Source organism: Microcaecilia unicolor, chromosome 3 (assembly GCF_901765095.1).
Source record: "Microcaecilia unicolor chromosome 3, aMicUni1.1, whole genome shotgun sequence".
NCBI classification, from domain to species: domain Eukaryota; kingdom Metazoa; phylum Chordata; class Amphibia; order Gymnophiona; family Siphonopidae; genus Microcaecilia; species Microcaecilia unicolor.
Window position 1 is genome coordinate 219,059,193 of NC_044033.1, and position 19,626 is coordinate 219,078,818.

Below are 19,626 nucleotides of genomic sequence, written 5' to 3' on the forward strand. Positions count from 1 at the left end.
CACAGTGTGACAAGGCGGTGGCCGTAGCTAGAAGGTTACTAGGCTGTATAGAGAGAGGTGTGACCAACAGAAGAAAAGAGGTGTTGATGCCCCTGTACAAGTCGTTGGTGAGGCCCCACCTGGAGTATTGTGTTCAGTTTTGGAGGCCGTATCTTGCTAAGGATGTAAAAAGAATTGAAGCGGTGCAAAGAAAAACTACGAGGATGGTATGGGATTTGCGTTACAAGATGTATGAGGAGAGACTTGCGGACCTGAACATGTATACCCTGGAGGAAAGGAGGAACAGGGGTGATATGATACAGACGTTCAAATATTTGAAAGAAATTAATCCGCAAACGAACCTTTTCTGGAGATGGGAAGGCGGTAGAACGAGAGGGCATGAAATGAGATTGAAGGGGGGCAGACTCAAGAAGAATGTCAGGAAGTATTTTTTCACGGAGAGGGTGGTGGATGCTTGGAATGCCCTCCCGCGGGAGGTGGTGGAGATGAAAACGGTAACGGAATTCAAACATGCGTGGGATAAACATAAAGGAATCCTGTGCAGAAGAAAGGGATCCTCAGGAGCTTAGCCTAGAATGGGTGGCAGAGCTGGTGGTTGGGAGACGGGGCTAGTGTGGGCAGACATATATGGTCTGTGCTGGGGCTAGTGGTTGGGAGGCGGGACTAGTGCTGGGCAGACTTATACGGTCTGTGCCGGGGCTGGTGGTTGGGCGGCGGGGATAGTGCTGGGCAGACTTATACGGTCTGTGCCAGAGCCGGTGGTGGGTGGCAGGGATAGTGCTGGGCAGACTTATACGGTCTGTGCCAGAGCTGGTGGTTGGGAGGCGGGATTGGTGGTTGGGAGGCGGGGATAGTGCTGGGCAGACTTATACGGTCTGTGCCAGAGCTGGTGGTTGGGAGGCGGGGACAGGGCTGGCCAGACTTATACGGTCTGTGCACTGAAGAGGACAGTACAAATAAAAAAAGTAGCACATATGAATTTATCTTCTTGGGCAGACTGGATGGACCGTGCAGGTCTTTTTCTGCCGTCATCTACTATGTTACTATCCTGCTTATAATCGAACGAGAAAAACGCCCAAGTTCCGACCTAAATCGGGAGATGGACGTTTATCTCACAAAAACGAATAAAGCGGTATAATCGAAAGCCGAATTTGGACGTTTTCAACTGCACTCCGTCGCGGATGCGGACAAAGTTGATGGGGGCGTGTCGAAGGCGTGGTGAAGGCGGAACTGGGGCGTGGTTATCGGGCGATCAGAGATGGGCGCCTTTCGCCGATAATGGAAGAAAAATATGCGTTTTTAGCGAGAATTTAGGGCACTTTTCCTGGACCCTGTTTTTCCACGAATAAGGCCCCAAAAAGTGCCCTAAATGACCAGATGACCACTGGAGGGAATCGGGGATGACCTCCCCTGACTCCCCCAGTGGTCACAAACCCCCTCCCACCACAAAATATGCCGTTTCACAACTTTTTATTTTCACCCTCAAATGTCATACCCACCTCCCTGGCAGCAGTATGCAGGTCACTGGAGCAGTTATTAGGGGGTGCAGTGGACTTCAGGCAGGTGGACCCAGGCCCATCCCCCCCCCCCCCCCACCTGTTACACTTGTGCTGGTAAATGGGAGCCCTCCAAACCGCCCCCCAAACCCACTGTACCCACATGTAGGTGCCCCCCTTCACCCCTTAGGGCTATAGTAATGGTGTAGACTTGTGGGCAGTGGGTTTTGAGGGGGATTTGGGGGGCTCAACACCCAAGGGAAGGGTGCTATGCACCTGGGAGCTCTTTTACCTTTTTTTTTGTTTTTGTAAAAGTGCTCCCTAGGGTGCCCGGTTGGTGTCCTGGCATGTGAGGGGGACCAGTGCACTACGACTCCTGGCCCCTCCCACGAACAAATGCCTTGGATTTATTCGTTTTTGAGCTGGGCGCTTTCATTTTCCATTATCACTGAAAAACAAAAACGCCCAGCTCACAACTTGTCGAATAAAACATGGACGTCTATTTTTTTCGAAAATACGGTTCGGTCCGCCCCTTCACGGACCCGTTCTCGGAGATAAACGCCCATGGAGATAGACATTTTTGTTCAATTATGCCCCTCCATGTTACCCCATCTTAACAACTTTCACCTGAGAATCCACCAAGATCAATAATTTAGTAAATTGTGGAAGGAGAGAAAAAGGAATAGTACTGGGCCCTAAAATATACACATGACAAAATAGGGTGTTGGGGGTGGGGGGAGAGGGAAATGGGCGAGCAAGCACTATCAGGATTTGGAGTGGTTCTGGGTAGGCAGTCTGAAGTGTGAGGGAACCTGCAATTGTGGGTGAGAGTACTGAGTGTGTCAGTGTGTGTGTTTGCTGTTTACTTACTTGTTACAGAAAGGCGAGTCTGTTCAGATGTCTCCGATTCAGAATGATCAATGGAGTGATCATACTCTTGTTTAACATTCAGTGAGAACACAGATGTTACAATCGGAAGGCCTATAAGGAATAAACAAACATGTCTACAAAGATCCACTGAGGATATTTAAATAGTATATGGGAAAATAGATTTTAAGCCTTCAAGTCTTATCTTTGGGAGCCACTAGACCACCAGGGCTTGTTAAGGTAGGACTAGGGAGGGCCTACTGATGTTTGGGGGGGGGGGGGGGGGGGCAGAGAGTTTCCATTTCAACCAAAAATGCCCCGGGATTTCGGGTTAGTTTCGGTGCTGAATTCAAAACCAAAATTTGTTTAGCCTTTAATTTCCTCTCTCTTTTTTTCTAACTATACTGTGATTTTATTATATGTAAATCACTTAGATATACAGGGCCCGATATTCAGATCTCATGAGTTACCGGGCTGCCTCGCTGTTGGCGCCAATCCTGGATAATCAATGCCATACTGAGTCAGACTAATGGTCCACGTACTGCCAGGTACCTGTCGCCAATCCAAGTCACAAGTATCTGGCAGAAACCCAAATAGTAGTAACATTCCATGCTACCAATCCCGGCTTCCCCATGTCCATCTCAATAACAGACTATAGACTTTTCCTCCAAGAACTTGTCCAAACCTTTTGAAACCCAGATACGCTAACCGCTGTTACATCTTCCAGCAGTGAGTTCAAGAGCTTAACTATTCTTTGTGTGAAAAAATATTTCCATGTAATTTCATTGTGTGTCCCCTGGTCTTTGTATTTTTTGAAAGAGTGAAAAATCAATTCAATTTACCAGTTCTACATCATTTAGGATTTTATAGATCTCAATCATATCCCCCCCCCCCCCCCCCCCCCCAGCCATCTCTTTTCCAAGCTGAAGAGCCCTAACCTCTTTAGCCTTTCCTCATATGGGAGGAGATCCATCCTCTTTATCATCCGTGTGTTTTTTGACTATTTTAAGGTCAGTCAAAGATATTCCAGCTATTTTGGCAGCCTAATTTGGCTAACAAATTTATCCGGTGATTTAATGAATATCGGTGGATAGCCAGTTATAGTGTGAGACATAACCGGCTATCTGCTAAGCGGCAACATTCAGCTGGAGATAACCGGTGATCTCCTGCTGAATATTGCTGGATACCCAATTAAGTGCCATTTGGCTCCTGGCCGGTTAAATGGTTTTAAATATTGGGCGGACACATTTTATTGGCAATATACCAAAGGACTAAACCAAGAACTAGAAATGTTTGATGTCAATGAGCATCTACTGTAATCTGAACATGCAAAGCCCTTTAAATCCAAAATATTTACTTACTCAGGGTGGGATCATTCATGTTTTCTTTTCCTTCCCCCTCATATTGTTGCGTGAAATATTTCTCATCTTCCTTTTTTTTTAAAAATCTTGAATATAACATCGGGGTGCACAATTGAATAACCTGTTAATAAATAAATAAATCAAGAAATATGTTACCTCTAACTATACTGTATAGGTAAAAGTGTAGGGATTTGATATATACTGTCTTTCTGTAGTACAACCAAATCAGTTCACATATATTGTATATAGGTACTTTCGCTATCTCTGGAGGGCTCACAATCTAAATTTTGTACCTGGAGCAATAGAGGGTTAAGTGACTTCCTGAGGGTCACAGTGGGAATTGAACCCAGTTCTCAAGGTTCTCAGTCCACCGCACGAACCATTACAAGCAGTCCAGCTGGTAACAAGATGGCTACCTGTGTTCTCCCGTGGGACGTTCAAGTTCTCCGCTGAACAGCGGATTCTTTTGAACAAGATGGCTACTCCAGTATCTGCTTGCTGCTCTAATAGGACTGGCCATAACATCTGAAGCTGTCCTAGAGGCTGGTAAGTACTGTTTCTTTCATATCTTGGGGGGGGGGGGGGGGGGGTCAGTGACCAATGGGGGTCATCTGTCATTTAGGGCACCTTTTTGTTACTTAGTTGTGATTGAAACAAGTCTAGACCAAACCGTCTAACTTAGTCCTGGATGTTTTTGCTTTGTTCCATTATGGCAGAAAAGTTTCCAAGTTTGACATACACCCAAATCTGCCCCCAACACACTCCCTTTTGATTTGCATGCACTGAAAAGAAAACGTTTCAAATCCGAGTTTTGAAAATCACGGTTTGGACATTTTTCGGAGAAAAACGTCCAAATGCCACTTCATGCAGTATTCGAAACATTTTTCTCTTTTGAAAATGAGCCCCTACGTATACCAGCGTTTAATCATGAAGAAGTGGAATCTGTGCAGAGTGCCAGATTCAACGCTGGCCACTTTGATGGGCAGACTGGTTGGACTGTAAAGGTCTTTATGAGCCAATATTTACTATGTTACTATGTTTTATGTTTTCCATAGAGAACATAAAGACAGACTCAACTCTTGTGTAAAGCATCAAATTAAACATAAGGAGGTTCTGACCTTACAGCACAGAGCAGCATCTTTTACTGGACCTGCAGTACCAACGTCTGTATGATAACTTTAGGTCCTTTGCCCCTAAATTTTAGCTGCCCATAAGATACAACACCTAAAATGTTTCCAGTCTTTTTTTTTTTTTTTTTTTAATACAATAGTGCATACCCCATCCTTTAATGTGAAAAAATAAAGTACAGAGGTTCAAACATGTAAGTTTTTCAGACTGCTTATAGACTCATATGACAAATTGGCTATTCTCAACATTTTCGATCCGTTACTTAATCACTTTTTCCCAGAGACAGATGCATACATGTATGCCAAAAAGATGGCATACACTTATATGCATACCACATGTAAGTTTTCCTGGGGCATAGTTGTGATCTATCTACATATTTTACATACATATGCATGCACACACAAACACACATTTACACTTGCTATGAAACCGTGTTAATGTATCCATGGGCTTTTGTGCACTACTGGGGCTGGCTCTGGGAATCTACTTCATAAAGGTGAAAACAGACATTTAGTTATAAAGTTAGGCCCTAAATAATTACATTTAAACATTTCACTTTTATAATTCTGTTCAATAGTCATCTTTTTCAGTGCTTGCAAATATTTCATACAAATTTAATATGTACTTAAGCACAAAATATTTGTTACATAATTTATTTTCTTTTTTTTTTTCGTTTTAAGGAGCAAATACATTATGGGCTCCCGGCCACAATAAATACTGGTTAAACAGAGTATAAGGCATCTTTTGTGACTTGACATTTATTGCTCAGCAGGCCCTTAACAATTGTTTCTATGAATGTCAGGCAAAACCTTCAGGGTCTTCTTGTACAAATTATTTACATCTGAAAAAAAGTTTCCAGTCTTGATAGCATCCATCCTGCAATCTGTCTATGGATGATTGATGACGGAAAAGCACATTTACCCCATGATATGAAGATGCCATGAATCTTCTTGATGATCTTCTTGTACAGCTCCTTTTGCCATTCTCCCAAAATATTCCACTCCCCTTCCAAGAAATAAGCAGCGACATCAATGAACGAGACCGATACCTGAAAATAAAAGCAAGGCACACTCAGCCCCTCTTTCTCTTAAGCTTCATTATAACTTATTTGTAATAAACATTATCTGGCCTTTGTCAAAGAAATCAGCCTAACGTGAAACACATTAAAGGGTTCTATATTAGTTTTGCTATCTGTGCGTGCTAAACTGATAGCAAGACCACAGTAAGCAGGCCAGCTAACTCCCACAGTCAGCAGCGAACCCGGAAATTCAATGCCTTGAATTTCTGTGATATTTTTTGGCTGTATGAACATTGCTGGTTAAGTTAATATTCATCGGCTGACCAGCTAAGTTATAGCGATCAAAGATAGACCTGCTATTTATGCGGTCCTATGCGGTCCATGAACTTAACAGTCAGCTGATGGATATTAGCGCTAACCTGCTATCTTAGGCATAATATTAGCACTCAGCAGGCTTAAGGCTATTTAACCAGCCGGGGCCATTCCTGGCCAGTTAAACAGTGCTTAATATCGGGGGTGGGGGGTGGGGTAGGGAGTATTTATTTTTTGTGAAGGGGGCACGTATAGGCAGGGAAAGGGCAGAGAATTCACATGGAAGCAGTAACCAATTAGCGCACGCATATTAGTATGCACTAGCTGGTTAATGAAGGAGCATTTACCAACTCCTAAAAAGGAGGCGGTTAAGTATTCCCATGTTAATATTTTTGCTGGTCCATGGGCTAATGGTTGCATGGGACAGGTAAAAATAAAAACGCCTATTTTACTGGTGCGGCTTAGTAAAGGGCCGTTTCTTACTGCAGCTTAGTGAAAGGGACCCTCATTGAAGGGTCAATATTCAGTGTGGTTTAAGGGGGCAGGAGATGCATATCCGTGTGTAAATAATTAAAAATACCCCAAAGTGAGTGCCCCCTTAAAGAATTACCCCTAGGTGGTTGAATTTTGCCACTGTTTTGCTGCCCTCCCCCACATCATGACCCTCTCCATATGGATAAATTTAGCAATTTTGTGGATAAATTGGCCAAATACATTGGCTAAATTGCCAGCCATATTTTCTAAAGTATTTATGCAGTTGCTACTGCTGCCTCCTGCAAAAATGCTTTTGAATACCCCCCCCCCCCCCCCGTAGGTAATTTAGGTTGCTGATCTGAGTGTTGTGCTGCTTGCTTTCTTCTGTTGAATCAGCCATGCAAGCAGAGGATGGGAAATGTGTGGGCTAAGAGATCGAGCCGGTAACAGCAGACCCAGCAGCAGATAAACATACAGGACTGATAGATGCTGGCACAAAATGGCAAGTTACCCAGTTCAAGGCTGGACATTTTGAGACAGTCCTGGATTTCTGACCACCCAACATGTGCATTCTGGGACTTGCAGCACTGATTTCAAAGGGCAGGATCGATCAGGCACTACAATTCCCACATTATTTTGGGATTTAAGTTCAAAAGCAGGCTTAGCCAAAAAGTCTCCACTCCAGCCTGGAACTGGGTAACTTGGGATCTGTGTTGGTGCCTTAAAGTGGGAAAGTTGGGGCCGAATCTAAGAAGCAGAGAAAGAGAGCGTAACAATATGTACATGAGACAGAGAATGTGTACCATAAGACGCAGAGGATTTCCTACCTGATCAGAAAGCAAGGCAGACATCTCTGTTATGTTTTTTCCCCTGTATTCTGTAGCTCTAGATTCAGGTTGCAAATGTCTGTTTCCTGGTCAAATACTGAGAAACGTAAATAAAACGGGAAAATAAGCAGATTTCTGAACGTCTCAGATAAAGTCCCTCCGAGTCCTTTTCCTTTAGAGTTGGGAGGGAGCTCTGGCTTGCAGGTATTTTCAGCCCCGAAGCAGAATCTTTCAGACACAGTTGGGTTTTTTCCCCCCTGCTCTTGCTGCATTGCACACAGAAGAGAAAGGAGGACAGTACCTTGTATGGAGCATGTGCAAAAAGATCCCTATCTGAGTCAAGGCTGCTGTGATGATCATGTGTACTTAAGGTGGCTCTCTAACAGATAGAAAAGAGTTTCTAAGCACAGTTCAAGGATCTGGTTTAGTCCTATTCGCATCTATGAATTATATAGGGCAGCTATTTTTAGGGTAAGCATTATGAATAACGAATCGGGATCCTGAGCGGAGGTGGGGGGAAGCAGAAACCGTGTCTGTTATGACCTGAGGACTCTAGTAACTTTGGAGTTCTTGCAATTTGTCAATGTTTTATTAGGGAAATTCATGGGGATACCTTTGTATGAAAATACAAATACTGTAAATATACAATGTAACGTGATGACAAAAAGTTCACAACAAGACCCAGATGCCTAATTGGTGTGGAGGAGGGACGTTGTGGTTGACTTCAGTTTTATCCTCGGGCTGAAAACAAATTGTCAACGTCATCAGACCACCTGATGCAATCACATGACATTCCTTCATGGCTGTAGTTTCCATGGCAGCCATGTGCCAAGCAATAGTTGCTTTATGGTATTTATTCATTTGTGTAGGTTTAGGTGACGCTGTATTAAATCCTTTTAGTTTTATTTATTTATGTTCATCCTATGTTTTATTTATAGCACAAGATGAGTTATATGCAAGTACACCATATCAAAGGTGGACTATCCCAGATGCTTGAACGCCAAAGAGTGCAGAGCTGCCAAGGGGAAGGGAGGGGGACTAATCTTTGACATGAAGATTTAAACCACGCCCCACTACATCCCCTGTTCTGCTCAGTCACCTCTCTCCCAGTTCCACCCATTCACACCCCAGACCCGCCTACTCCTCCTCCTGGCTCCATTCCAACTAGAGACCTGCACAGGAATGGGGTTCACGCCACGGGATTCCCCTCCATGGCTGCCGGGTTCCTGCAGGGATGGAAGCAGTTATGGGGGGATTCCCATGAGGACAGAAGCAGTTCCTGCAGTGTCCCTGTGGAAGTGCAAGCTGCGCCTGCCTGCCTCTCACCTACCAAGTAGTACCAAGTTCTTCCAGTACCACCTTCTCCTCCTTCTCCTTGCTTTAACAGCACACATGCAGAAAATCTTCCATTAACCTTCTCTTTTCCTGGGTTGATACGTGGCCTCAGCTTTGATACAGTCACGAGCATCAGAGGCCATCTGACCTACTAGTGCATGCATGTGGCGACCTCTCAGCACACCAGTGGCGTAGCCAGAAGTCAATTTTTGGGTGGGCCAACAGGTTGGATGGGTGGGCACTAGACAGTGGTTTGCTGGTAAATGTTTAACAACAGGCTCTCTCCCCGGTCCACCTCTGCGCCCCCCCCCCCCACCTCCCCTCAAAATTGCAGAGCTGGCTATGGCCGGGGAGAGAGCCTGGGGTGGGGGGAGGCAATGCATTACTCTCTCCAGGAAAAATAACATTAAATGATCCCAGGTTCCAATCTAATTCATGTTTAATGTGGGATACAATGCCATAAATAAGTAAATAAATAAATATAAACTTTTAATGTTGAGCACCTGATTCTCAAAGTGGACATATTCCAAACACTATAATGAAAATAAAATGATTTTTTTCTACCTTTGGTGTCTTTGTTTTTCTTATCATGCTGGCCCAGTATCTGATTCTGCTGCTATCTATCCTCTTAACTCCGTTTCCAGGGCTTCCTTTCCATTTATTTCTTTACTTTCCTCCTTCATTTCTTGCTCTACATCCGTAAGTAAAAGCTGGGTCCTCCGCAGACTTGACTGTCCAGTGGATCCAGCTTCTGCCTATTTTCTCAATCCATGTGCAGTTTTTCTCTTCTCTTCCTTTTCCCTCATATCATCTCCTTCCTCTCTCTTCCCTCCATCCATGTGCATCTCCTTCCTGTCTTCCCTTCTTTCACCTCCATCCATGTCCAACAAATCTCCCTGCCCTCTCCTCCATTCACCCATGTCCAGGAACCCTCCTCTCTCCACTGCCCTCCCCTCCATCCACCTATGTCCAGCAACTCTCCTCTCCCCTGCCATCCCCTCTATCCACCCATGTCCAGCAACTCCCCTGCCCTCCATCCATCCATATCCAGCAATTCTCTCTCCCCTGCCCTCCCCTCCATGTCCAGCAATTTCCCCTCCATGTCCAGCAATTTCTCCTCTCTCCCCTTTGAGCTTTGACCATCTCCCTCTCATTCCCTCTCCAGCATTCCCATTACCCCCTCTGTTTCTCCCTTACCCAGTCTCCTAAATTCCTCCCCCATCTTTCACCCACTTCATTAGTCCCCCATACTCTGTACTCACCACCCCTCCCAGACCCATCCTTCCCTCTGCTTACCAACAATAAAGAACGACAACGTGGATGCAGGCAGCAGCTCGGGTTGCTTGCTGTGTTTTGAGTAAACGGCGACGGCTGCGCGGGGGAGTAGAAAAAAAGATTTTCTAAATGGCTTTCTTCTCTACTCGCAGCGGCGAACTGGTGGGCGGCGGCAATAAAAGTATAAAGCAGCCAGGCTCCTCGACTCCGTCCCGTCCTTCGCTTTCACTTCCCTGCCCTCCCAGCGTCCCGCCCGAAAGGAAATGACATCAGAGGAAGGCAGGACGCTGAGAGAGCAGGGAAGTGAAAGCGAAGGACGGGACGGAGTCGAGGAGCCTGGCTGCTTTATACTTTTATTGCCGCCGCCCACCAGTTCGCCGCTGCGAGTCTGGAGAGATCATCATCAGCTGAGCCAGAGTGGGTGCTGTTTCTGCCCTGGAGCCGTGGTCGCTAAGCTGGTGCAGTGTGTGGACGCTTGGGTGGGCGGGCCTGAGGTGAAAATGGGTGCCACCCGTAGCTACGCCCCTGCAGCACACACAGTGCCAGCGAATCGGAGGGAGTCTTACATGTGCGTACCAGAGTGTTCCAAGTTCCATTCCTTCCTTGCCTGCAGTGCTGCAGCTCAAAGTCTGAGACAGTCGACCGGTATCTTCTTTTTTAGGTACCATTAGATTCTTGGGATAGGTGAAATTCTTGCAGAGGCATGTGAGGATAGGTTAGATTCCATCAGGGACCAATTAGATTTCTGTCCCCATGCAACTCTTAATTCTGACTTCAACCAACAAGTTGCCACCTCCTCAGGCAAGAAATGTCTTAATAAAATGTCACCTCCTGCTACTGGCAATAAGTCTCCCTTTGCAGCTTTAACCCCATTTGATGGAATTTTATCATTATATGTTGTACAGTTAAGTCCACCAGTATATATACATAAGAACCTAAGTACCTGCAACACAACAAAACCAAAGATCATAATGGACACACCCCAACTCTCCCTCTTCCTCTCTAATGTTCCCCCAATGTATCTACCATACATGAACCTTATTCTACCACTATTACACCTTATATTTGTTCATACCGGAACTGGCGAATGCTGCTACGGTACTATGTAAGCCACATTGAGCCTGCAAATAGGTGGGAAAATGTGGGATACAAATGTAACAAATAAATAAATAAAATATTCTCAAGTTCAGAACCAGCCTGTGGCTGGAATTCTTCATACTAACTCATCTGCAAGCTCTTTTCCTTCTCTACAATAAGTGGAAACGGAATCTTCATATTGACTAATTCCTGGTGATTGTTATTAGTGGAGGAGTAGCCTAGTGGTTAGTGTAGGTGACTTTGGTCCTGGGGAACAGAGTTCACTTCCCACTGCAGTTCCTTGTGACTCTGGGCAAGTCACTTAACCCTCCATTGCCCCTGGTACAAAATAAGTACCTGAATATATGTAAACCACTTTGAATGTAGTTGCAAAAGCCTCAGAAAGGCAGTATATCAATTTCCCTTCATTGATGAAATAATAATCTAACTCATCTGTTGTTGGTAAACCTTCACTAATAAGACTCATTGCTTTAGCCTCAGTCAATGTTGGTTCTGTTGGTCTGTCTAAAGAGGCCTCCAGTACCAATATGTAATATTGTTGCTTTCTCAACTTTATTGCATGGCAATAAAATGTAACAATCCTCCATTGATCCACTCTTCCACCATTTCCATTCTTTATGCCTAACCTGGCATTTTAGTACACAGAGAAATGTCACGTGTGTAAATTTTTTATAAGGGCTATATCATGTAACTGCAAGGGAGACATACATGCAGGCCATAAGAACATAAGCTTTGCCATACTGGGATAGACAAAAGGTCCATCAAGCCCAGTATCATGTTTCCAATAGTGGCCAAGCCAGGTCACAAGTACCTGGTAAGATCCCAGAACAGTAAAACACATTTTATACTGCTTATCCTAGAAACAAACAGTGGATTTTCCCAAGTCTATCTTAATAATGGCTTATGGACTTTTAGGAAATTGATGCAACAGGAGAAGAGGCTTATCACAGACAAAACCAACTCGGGAGATGATGCTTGAAAACCACTTTATTGATTGCTTGTAGAAGCACCATCTCCTGAGTTGGTTTTGTCTGTGGTCAGCCTCTACTCCTGTTGCATTGATTGGATTGTCGTAGAGGTTTCTCCTTTTAGGAAATTGCCCAAATCTTTTTAAACCCTGCTAAGCTAACTGCTTTTACCACATTCTCTGGCAACGAATTCCAGAGTTTAATTACACGAGTGAAGAAATATTTTTTTCAGATTTATTTTATATTTACTACTTAGTAGTTTCATTGTTTGTCCCCTAGTCCTAGTATTTTTGGAAAGAGTAAAGCAATTCACCACTACCCATTCCACTCCACTCAATATTTTATAGACCTGTATCATATTTCCCCTCAGCCGTCTCTTCTCCAACCAGAAGAGCACTAGCCGCTTTAGTCTTTCCTCATAGGGAAGTTGTTCCATCCCCTTTATCATTTTCATCACCCTTCTCAGTAACTTTTCTAATTCCACGATATCTTTTTTGAGATGTGGTGACCAGAATTGAACACAATATTCGAGGTGCGGATGCACCATGGAGTGATACAAAGGCATTATAACAGTCTCATTTTTGATTTCCATTCCTTTTTTAATAATTCCAGGCCAGGGGTGGACAACCTTTATACACAGAGGGATGCATGAATATCAGTACTGTCCCCAGCGGGCCACAACCTTACATAATGTTGTAACCAGAAATGCACTCAGCTCCATGGATATTCAATGGTAAATAAATAAGTAAAAAAAAAAAAAAGATCTGTTAGAATGGTTATTTTTAAAATATTTGTGAAATTGCAGTATTTGAAATCACCGAAACTCTGGTTAATGACATCTTCTCTGTATACTTCCCATGGTCTCACTCTTTTCCCAAGTTTGCACGTGGGAACTAGTTTTCCACCTGCACAATGGTTCATGCATGTGTGGTGGTTCCATGGTCGAGAAATAGTGCAAACAGTCCATCCTTGGTGAATAACTTGCAAATTGAAACTGTATATCTAAATCCATGCAACACGCCTATAATGGCTTTGATATGCAGTTGAATGTTTACATATTTACAGTAACATAGTAACGTAATCTTAATCTCGTTTCCCATCTAGTCCTGCCTAACTATGCCCTCACCTATCCACCCTTAATTATTTGTTTGCCCTTGAGATAGTCTAAATCCCTATTTACTTACTGCACATGTATTAATTTGCTTCTTGAACTTACTGTAATTTGTGTTATGTTCTGTACATTATTATGTTTTATTCACTTTATTGTTTGTGAGCTTACTTCGGAACTCTTCTGCGGTTGCACCAAGCACATTCCCCCTTTCTTGCTTTTGATTTTACAGCACACATATCATTTCAATACCATTTCCTTTGAGCATTGATGAACTAGTTTTCTGCGCTGTTCTAGCGGTATGGGTTCTGCGCTGGTGGCTTTATCCTGGGAGTTCTGAGCATTGGCCTGTGAGAGCAGCAGGGAAGGCAGCAATTACCCCTTCCCCATGAAGCCTCCTATATGTAACCTGAAGCCAAATTCACAGTCCAGCTCTCCACAGCAAACAAAGGCCTGCCTTACAGCCAGGAGGCCAGACCATTTGTAAACATGCAGGAACAAAGGCAAGAGAGTGGGATCCTTTCTCTAAAACTCCCATACATTATGAGGCTCATTTTCAAAGCACATAGATTTACAAAGTTCCATAGGTTACTAGGGGCTCATTTTCAAAGCACTTAGGGGTCCTTTTACTAAGCCACGGTAAAAAGTGGCCTACGGTAGTGTAGGCACGTGTATTGGGTGCACGCTGGGCCAGTTTTTACCGCATCTACAAAACAAAATCTTTTTAATGGGACGGGAAAAGGGCCTGCGATAAAAATGAAACCAGTGCGCACCCCAAACGGCCTGAGCCCTTAATGCCACCCATTGATCTAGCGGTAAAGGGTCACACGCTACACGTGCGGTGACCGGTTGGTGCTCGCAAAGTGCCAATTACCGGCACGCGTAGGAGGAAATACATAATTCGTCCAGGCATTATGGGTGCATTCCAAATCTAAAATTACTGCCAGGAGGGAATGCTGGCCTGGCGGTAGTCTCATTTTGGTGCACACTGCACACTGTAGAGCCTGCCGCAGCTTAGTAAAAGGGTTACTAGGGGCTCATTTTCAAAGCACTTAGCCTCCCAAAGTTCCATAGAAACCTATGGAACTTAGCCTCCCAAAGTGCTTTGAAAATATGCCTCTATAGGGTTCATTTTTGAAAGAGAAAAGTCTAAAAAGTGGCAAAAAGCATCATTTGGATGTTTTTCTCACAAAAACGTCCAAATCGGTATTTTCAAAACCTGTTTTTCAGATGTCTGTCTATGCTGTTCGTCTGAAGTGCGTTCAAATCTCAAGGGGACGTATCAGGGGAGTGTTAAGGATGGGATTTGGGTGTTCCTACGACTTGGACATTTTTCAGCCATAATGGAACAAAACAAAAACATTTAGGACTAAAACAAAGACATTTTGAGCTAGACCAGTTTTTATAACAAATAAGGCACAAAAAGGTGCCTTAAATGACCAGATGATCACTGGAGGGAATTAGGGATGATCTCCCCGTACTCCCCCAGTAGCCACTGACCCCTTCCCCTCCCAAAAATGTGATTAAAAACATTACTTACCAGCCTCTACGCCAGCCTCATACTCAGGTCCTTTAGAGCAGCAAGCAGGTCCCTGGAGTAGTCCAGTGGTGAGTGCAGTGCATCTATACCTGCCCGTACCTGTTACAATTGTGGTGGAAACTGTGAGCCCTCCAAAACTCACCATAAACCCACTGTACCCACATAGAGGTGCCCCCTTCACCCATAAGGGCTATTGTAGTGGTGTAGTGAGTTTTGGAGGGCTCAGCAGACAAGAGAGCAACCATGAGATGTGTACCTGGGGGCATTTATATAATATCCACGGCAATGCCCCCAAGGAACCTCATTGTTCCCCAGGATGTCTGGGGGGCCAGTCTAGTAAAGATGCTGGCCCCTCCTACATCCCAATAGCTTGATTTTCTATGTTTTTGCATTTGGCCGTTTTTCTTTTCTATTTGGATTTTGGACGTTTTGTGCAAAACGTCATATCGAAAATGCAAGATTATCACACACTACAGAAATTTGATTGCCTTGCAATAGATATTTTATATCCCCAAAACATTCCAATGAACTGCCAGAAGAAAAACACGGAGAAAAACCAAAATGTAAATTTAGTATTACATAATATGAAAGCTTCAGGTCATCTGGGATACTTGATCTAGTCGCGATCCACTGCAGCCACAGGTCTGTTATCCTTATTGCTGTTTTCAAAACAGAAGAACTACAAGTCCATCGATGCACCAGGACTGAAGAAGGTCCATGATTTGTTCCTCTTGATCTGGCACTATGCAAGCTATGGGCTACTATCAAAGAGCCACCTTAAGGAGGCTGGATCCCCTCAGCACAATCTGTGCGCATGCTCTGTCGATTGCCCTTTTTCTAGTGTATGCAGAGCTGCAAAGAGCAGAAAACACTTAACCAATTAAAAGCAGAAAGTTTTTGCCTCCCCAGGGCTGGAAATCCGCATAAGCCCCACCCCAGAAGGCGAGAGGAAGGACCAGCCTGCTTTTATTTTATTCATCTTTCCAGAAACAGGGAAATCTCCAGCCTGAATCCAGCCCGGCAGTTGCAGACTTTAGAGGGAAATGTCTGCCCAGGATTCTGATCAGGTAAGAATGCAGGGCTGCTGGGTGCACCTCCAAGCCCCTCACCCTGATTTACCTGCCAGCAGCACCAGCTGCAATACCTTCCTACTGGCAGTGGCATCTCTGTAACATTATGCCTCCAGCACGGCATTCATCCTCCCACCCCCACCCCCCACACTTCCCACCCAGCATTCCCCACTATCTTTGCCCCTGCCCATCATCTCTCTCTGTCTCTCCTTATTCTTTATTGTATGTTTGAGCTTAGGTTGTAAATTACATTTGTTTTATGTGAATTTGTTTATATATCTTCTGATCCATCTTGTACACTTATCCCAGGTGCCACTGTTCACATAAATTTTACAGGTGATCAGAGGAGAGGTAACCCTCCTTTCCAGTTTTGCCCCTTACCACCACCAGTTCTCCATGTCTGTGTCTCTGTTCCCTGTCATTTGCCCCCATTCCCACCCTCTGCTTCTCTTTCCCAGCATCAGCCCCATTCCTCTTCTTCTTGCCGCTCCACCCTGATTTGCCCCCTGCCTCGGCATCTACTCATTGCATCTTACACATTGGTCCGCTCTCCCAGTCTCCAGAATCTGCACATGGCCCAGCCTCTTCTTCTCCTGTTCCAGGATCTAAGCCAGGGCCCAATGCACAAAGGTCGCCATTAAATGTGGCAGCCGCAGGTGAGCTTACCAAGTTGCAAACAGCGACCGATGCACAAAGGAGATGGCATGCAAATGAGCTGCACAGAAATTTAGTGACAAACTTTATGTATTCTTCCCCCCCCCCCCCCCCCGAACGCCTATGACATGTGCAGAACGGGATCGTAAAGTGAAAGCCGGCGCAAGTCTGGGATGTTTGCAGCAGTGCTGAGCAGGGCTGCCAAAAGACAAAGCTGGGCCCCAGGCAAAAACTCTTCATGGCCTCCCCCACCGCTGCTGCCCCCACCACCACTATTGCCTCTGCCCCCACCACCATTGCATCTGCCCCCCCCCCACCACCACTGTTACGCCTACCACCAGCCCTGCCGCTGCTTCCCCCCCCCCCTGCCGTTTTTCTCCCCTCCCTTCGTCCTCCCCGCAGGTCTCACCTACAGATTCCAGCAGCCGGCAGCGATTCACGGTCAGAGGCTGACTCTGAGGCCTTCCTTTTGCCGCATCCTACTACTACTTAACATTTCTAAAGCGCTACTAGAGTTACGCAGCACTGTACAATTTAACATAGAGGGACGGTCCCTGCTCAAAGAGCTTACAATCTAAGAGACAAATGAACGGTCAGTCCGATAGGGGCGGTCAAAATGGGGCAGTCTGAACGGGTAAGAGTTAGGTGCCGAATGCAGCATCCCAACCTCTCTACTGCAACTTCCTGTTTTGACACTAAAGTTGCAGTAGAGAGGGCGGGATGCAGCAGAAGGAAGGAAGGACAAGGAGACGCCTCTGATTCTGAATTACTGCTGGCTGTAGGATCCTGTAGGTGAGTCCTGCGGGGAGGAAGAAAACGGGAAGGGAGGAAAGCATTTTTTACTGCGGGAACAAAACTTTTTATAGTTTTTGCAGGGCGGTAAAAGGTTTTGTTCTTTTGCCCATGGTGATTGTTGGCATGACGGCCCTCCGAAGGCCTGGTGCTGATCTGTATATTAGTATTTGGCAGCCCAGGCCTGACTTAAGGCTCAGGATCTAAAAATGACAAGAAAAGTATAGGCCTTTAGCCGTTATCTGAACTTTGAAGTTCCAGCAAGCTCCTAAGCTATTGGGACACACCATGCAGCAAAATAAAGAAGGAGCTAGGGTGTAAAAACCTCAAAAACAGGCCACAGATGGCTCCTCAGGAAGATGTAGCATGGTGATTGTTGGCGTGACGGCCCTCCGAAGGCCTGGTGCTGATCACATCTTGGAGGCCAGGTCTAGGGACTTTCCCCCTCCCCCTTCTCAATTGCCCTGTTTCAAATCAATAAAAAGCTGTCAAAAAAAAATTTAAATTCCTTTATCCTCCATCTCTTAAGACACTGCCTAACCAACCGGAACAGCTTTAGACTTTTTAAAGATGGACCAATTGTTTCCAGTTGAGTTTGCTATTGTTTGGGTTGTACCAATAGGGCGGCAAGCTCCGTCTTCTGGCTTCAGCACCCATAATGGGCCAAATAAGCTCATCTCCTGTCTCCATCTAACCTCCTTGATCCAGGTAATTCTCTCTCTTCTTACCTTCCCCCTCCCTAGAGTGCAAAACCTTCACCCCTAATTTCCCTTCCCTGTTGCCGCTGGGCATTAGTTACCAGCTACTCCAAACATAATTTAAATAGAAATAATAAATGCAGCTTGCCAGCTTGTTACTCCTTTGAACCAGTGGAAAAAGACTGCTGCAAGTCACGCCCTTGTGACATCACCACAGGAGCACACCACATTCGACTCTGTGAAGAAGGAACAAAAAGGTTAGACAAACCTCCTTGGGGAGGAACCAGACAATAGACGTCACCACCGGGGCTTGACTTTCTCAAAGGGACAGAACACGGCAGTGCAGGTGCTTGTGACAGTGACAACAGAACATAGCAGTGCAGGGGCTCACGACATACCGACAGCATCAGCTGCTGTCAAAACAGAACAATGCTCTGAGAAATTTTGAAGATCAGTCTTTTCCCTGGACCTTCCAGAGGTCCAGCCCTCCCAGTCTCACTAGGTCCAGCATCCCTGTCTTAAGTTTGGCATCTCACCCTCTCAGACCCCCCCTCAAGTTCGTTATTTCCCATCTCTACTGTTGCTCGCAGTCCGCATCTCCTCCCCTCCCCTTCCCTCTCCTCCCTTTACTTTAAAATCAATCTTAGTCGCCAGCGGCAGCAGTGATAACATACCCTGCAACCTGACTGGAAACCTTTTCTCAGATGGCTCTGCCCATGCGGAATCAGGAAGTTGGGTCAAAGAAAAAGCTCTGGACTCAGGTCACAGGTGGGCACCAGTGTGTCACTGCTGGTGGCGCCGACTGAGAGCAAGCGCACTTAAAATAAAGAAGAAGAAAAATACCTACTTTAAATGACAAAGTGCCTTCCTTTTGCTTCTCAGCTGTTTTTGGTATGCCTTCCAATTCCTTCTCTGTTATGTCTTCTGGCTCCGCTTTATCATGATGTTTCCTTTCAGTTTCACTGCCTCCAATTCCACCGTTTTTCTTTCATATCTTCCAACTCCATGACTCTTATCGAATTGCTCACTGAACACCTACTACAAACCCTCACCCAACTGGAGGGTGCAGCTGCCATTTATATTCCTCTCCCAGTCAGCTCACAATAATGTCTGCATCACAATTGTTCCCTTTGCCTTTGTACTTATCCTTTCCTCTACAGCAGGGGTGGGCAACCTTGGTCCTCGAGAGACGCAGCCCAGGGCCGCCAAGAGACGGAGCTGGGCCCAGGGCAGGGCCACCGCTGGCAGGCCCCCCTCCTCACTCGGGATGCAGCCGCCAGGCCCCCCCCACTCGGAGCGCAGCTGGCAGGCCCCTCCACCCACACTCAGGACACAGCCGCTGGGCCCAACCTGGAATGCAGCCTCGCACTCACTCTAGGGCTGCCACCAGATCCCGGCCACCTGCCCCCCTTGGAAGCCAGGGAGGAGCAGATGCACGGACATTAGTGATAGTACTACGAGTCAAAGTTTGTTGAAGTGAGCGAGTTTGCTGGCTCATATTCTTGGGAGTTCTTAGTTTAGAGGGCCTTTCTCAACTGTAACATCATTTCCTCTACACTATCTACCTGGTTAAGATAGAGCCTATCATTGCAGAATAGGCTCTCC

The 19,626-nt window shown here is 45.5% G+C and overlaps 2 protein-coding genes across 7 annotated transcripts in view; both read left to right on the forward strand.

Moving 5' to 3' along the window:
* Nucleotides 1–19,626, forward strand: part of LOC115466322 (CD209 antigen-like protein B) — a 351,731-nt gene that overhangs the window by 152,929 nt on the left and 179,176 nt on the right. The window lies entirely within an intron of this gene.
* The window catches only part of LOC115466321 (zinc finger protein 182-like), a 34,127-nt gene continuing 30,158 nt past the window's right edge, over nt 15,658–19,626 (forward strand). Inside the window, exon 1 of the mRNA XM_030197491.1 lies at nt 15,658–15,874. Coding sequence (XP_030053351.1) covers nt 15,851–15,874 — 24 coding nt within the window. The 5' untranslated portion in view covers nt 15,658–15,850. The remainder of the gene's footprint in view (nt 15,875–19,626) is intronic.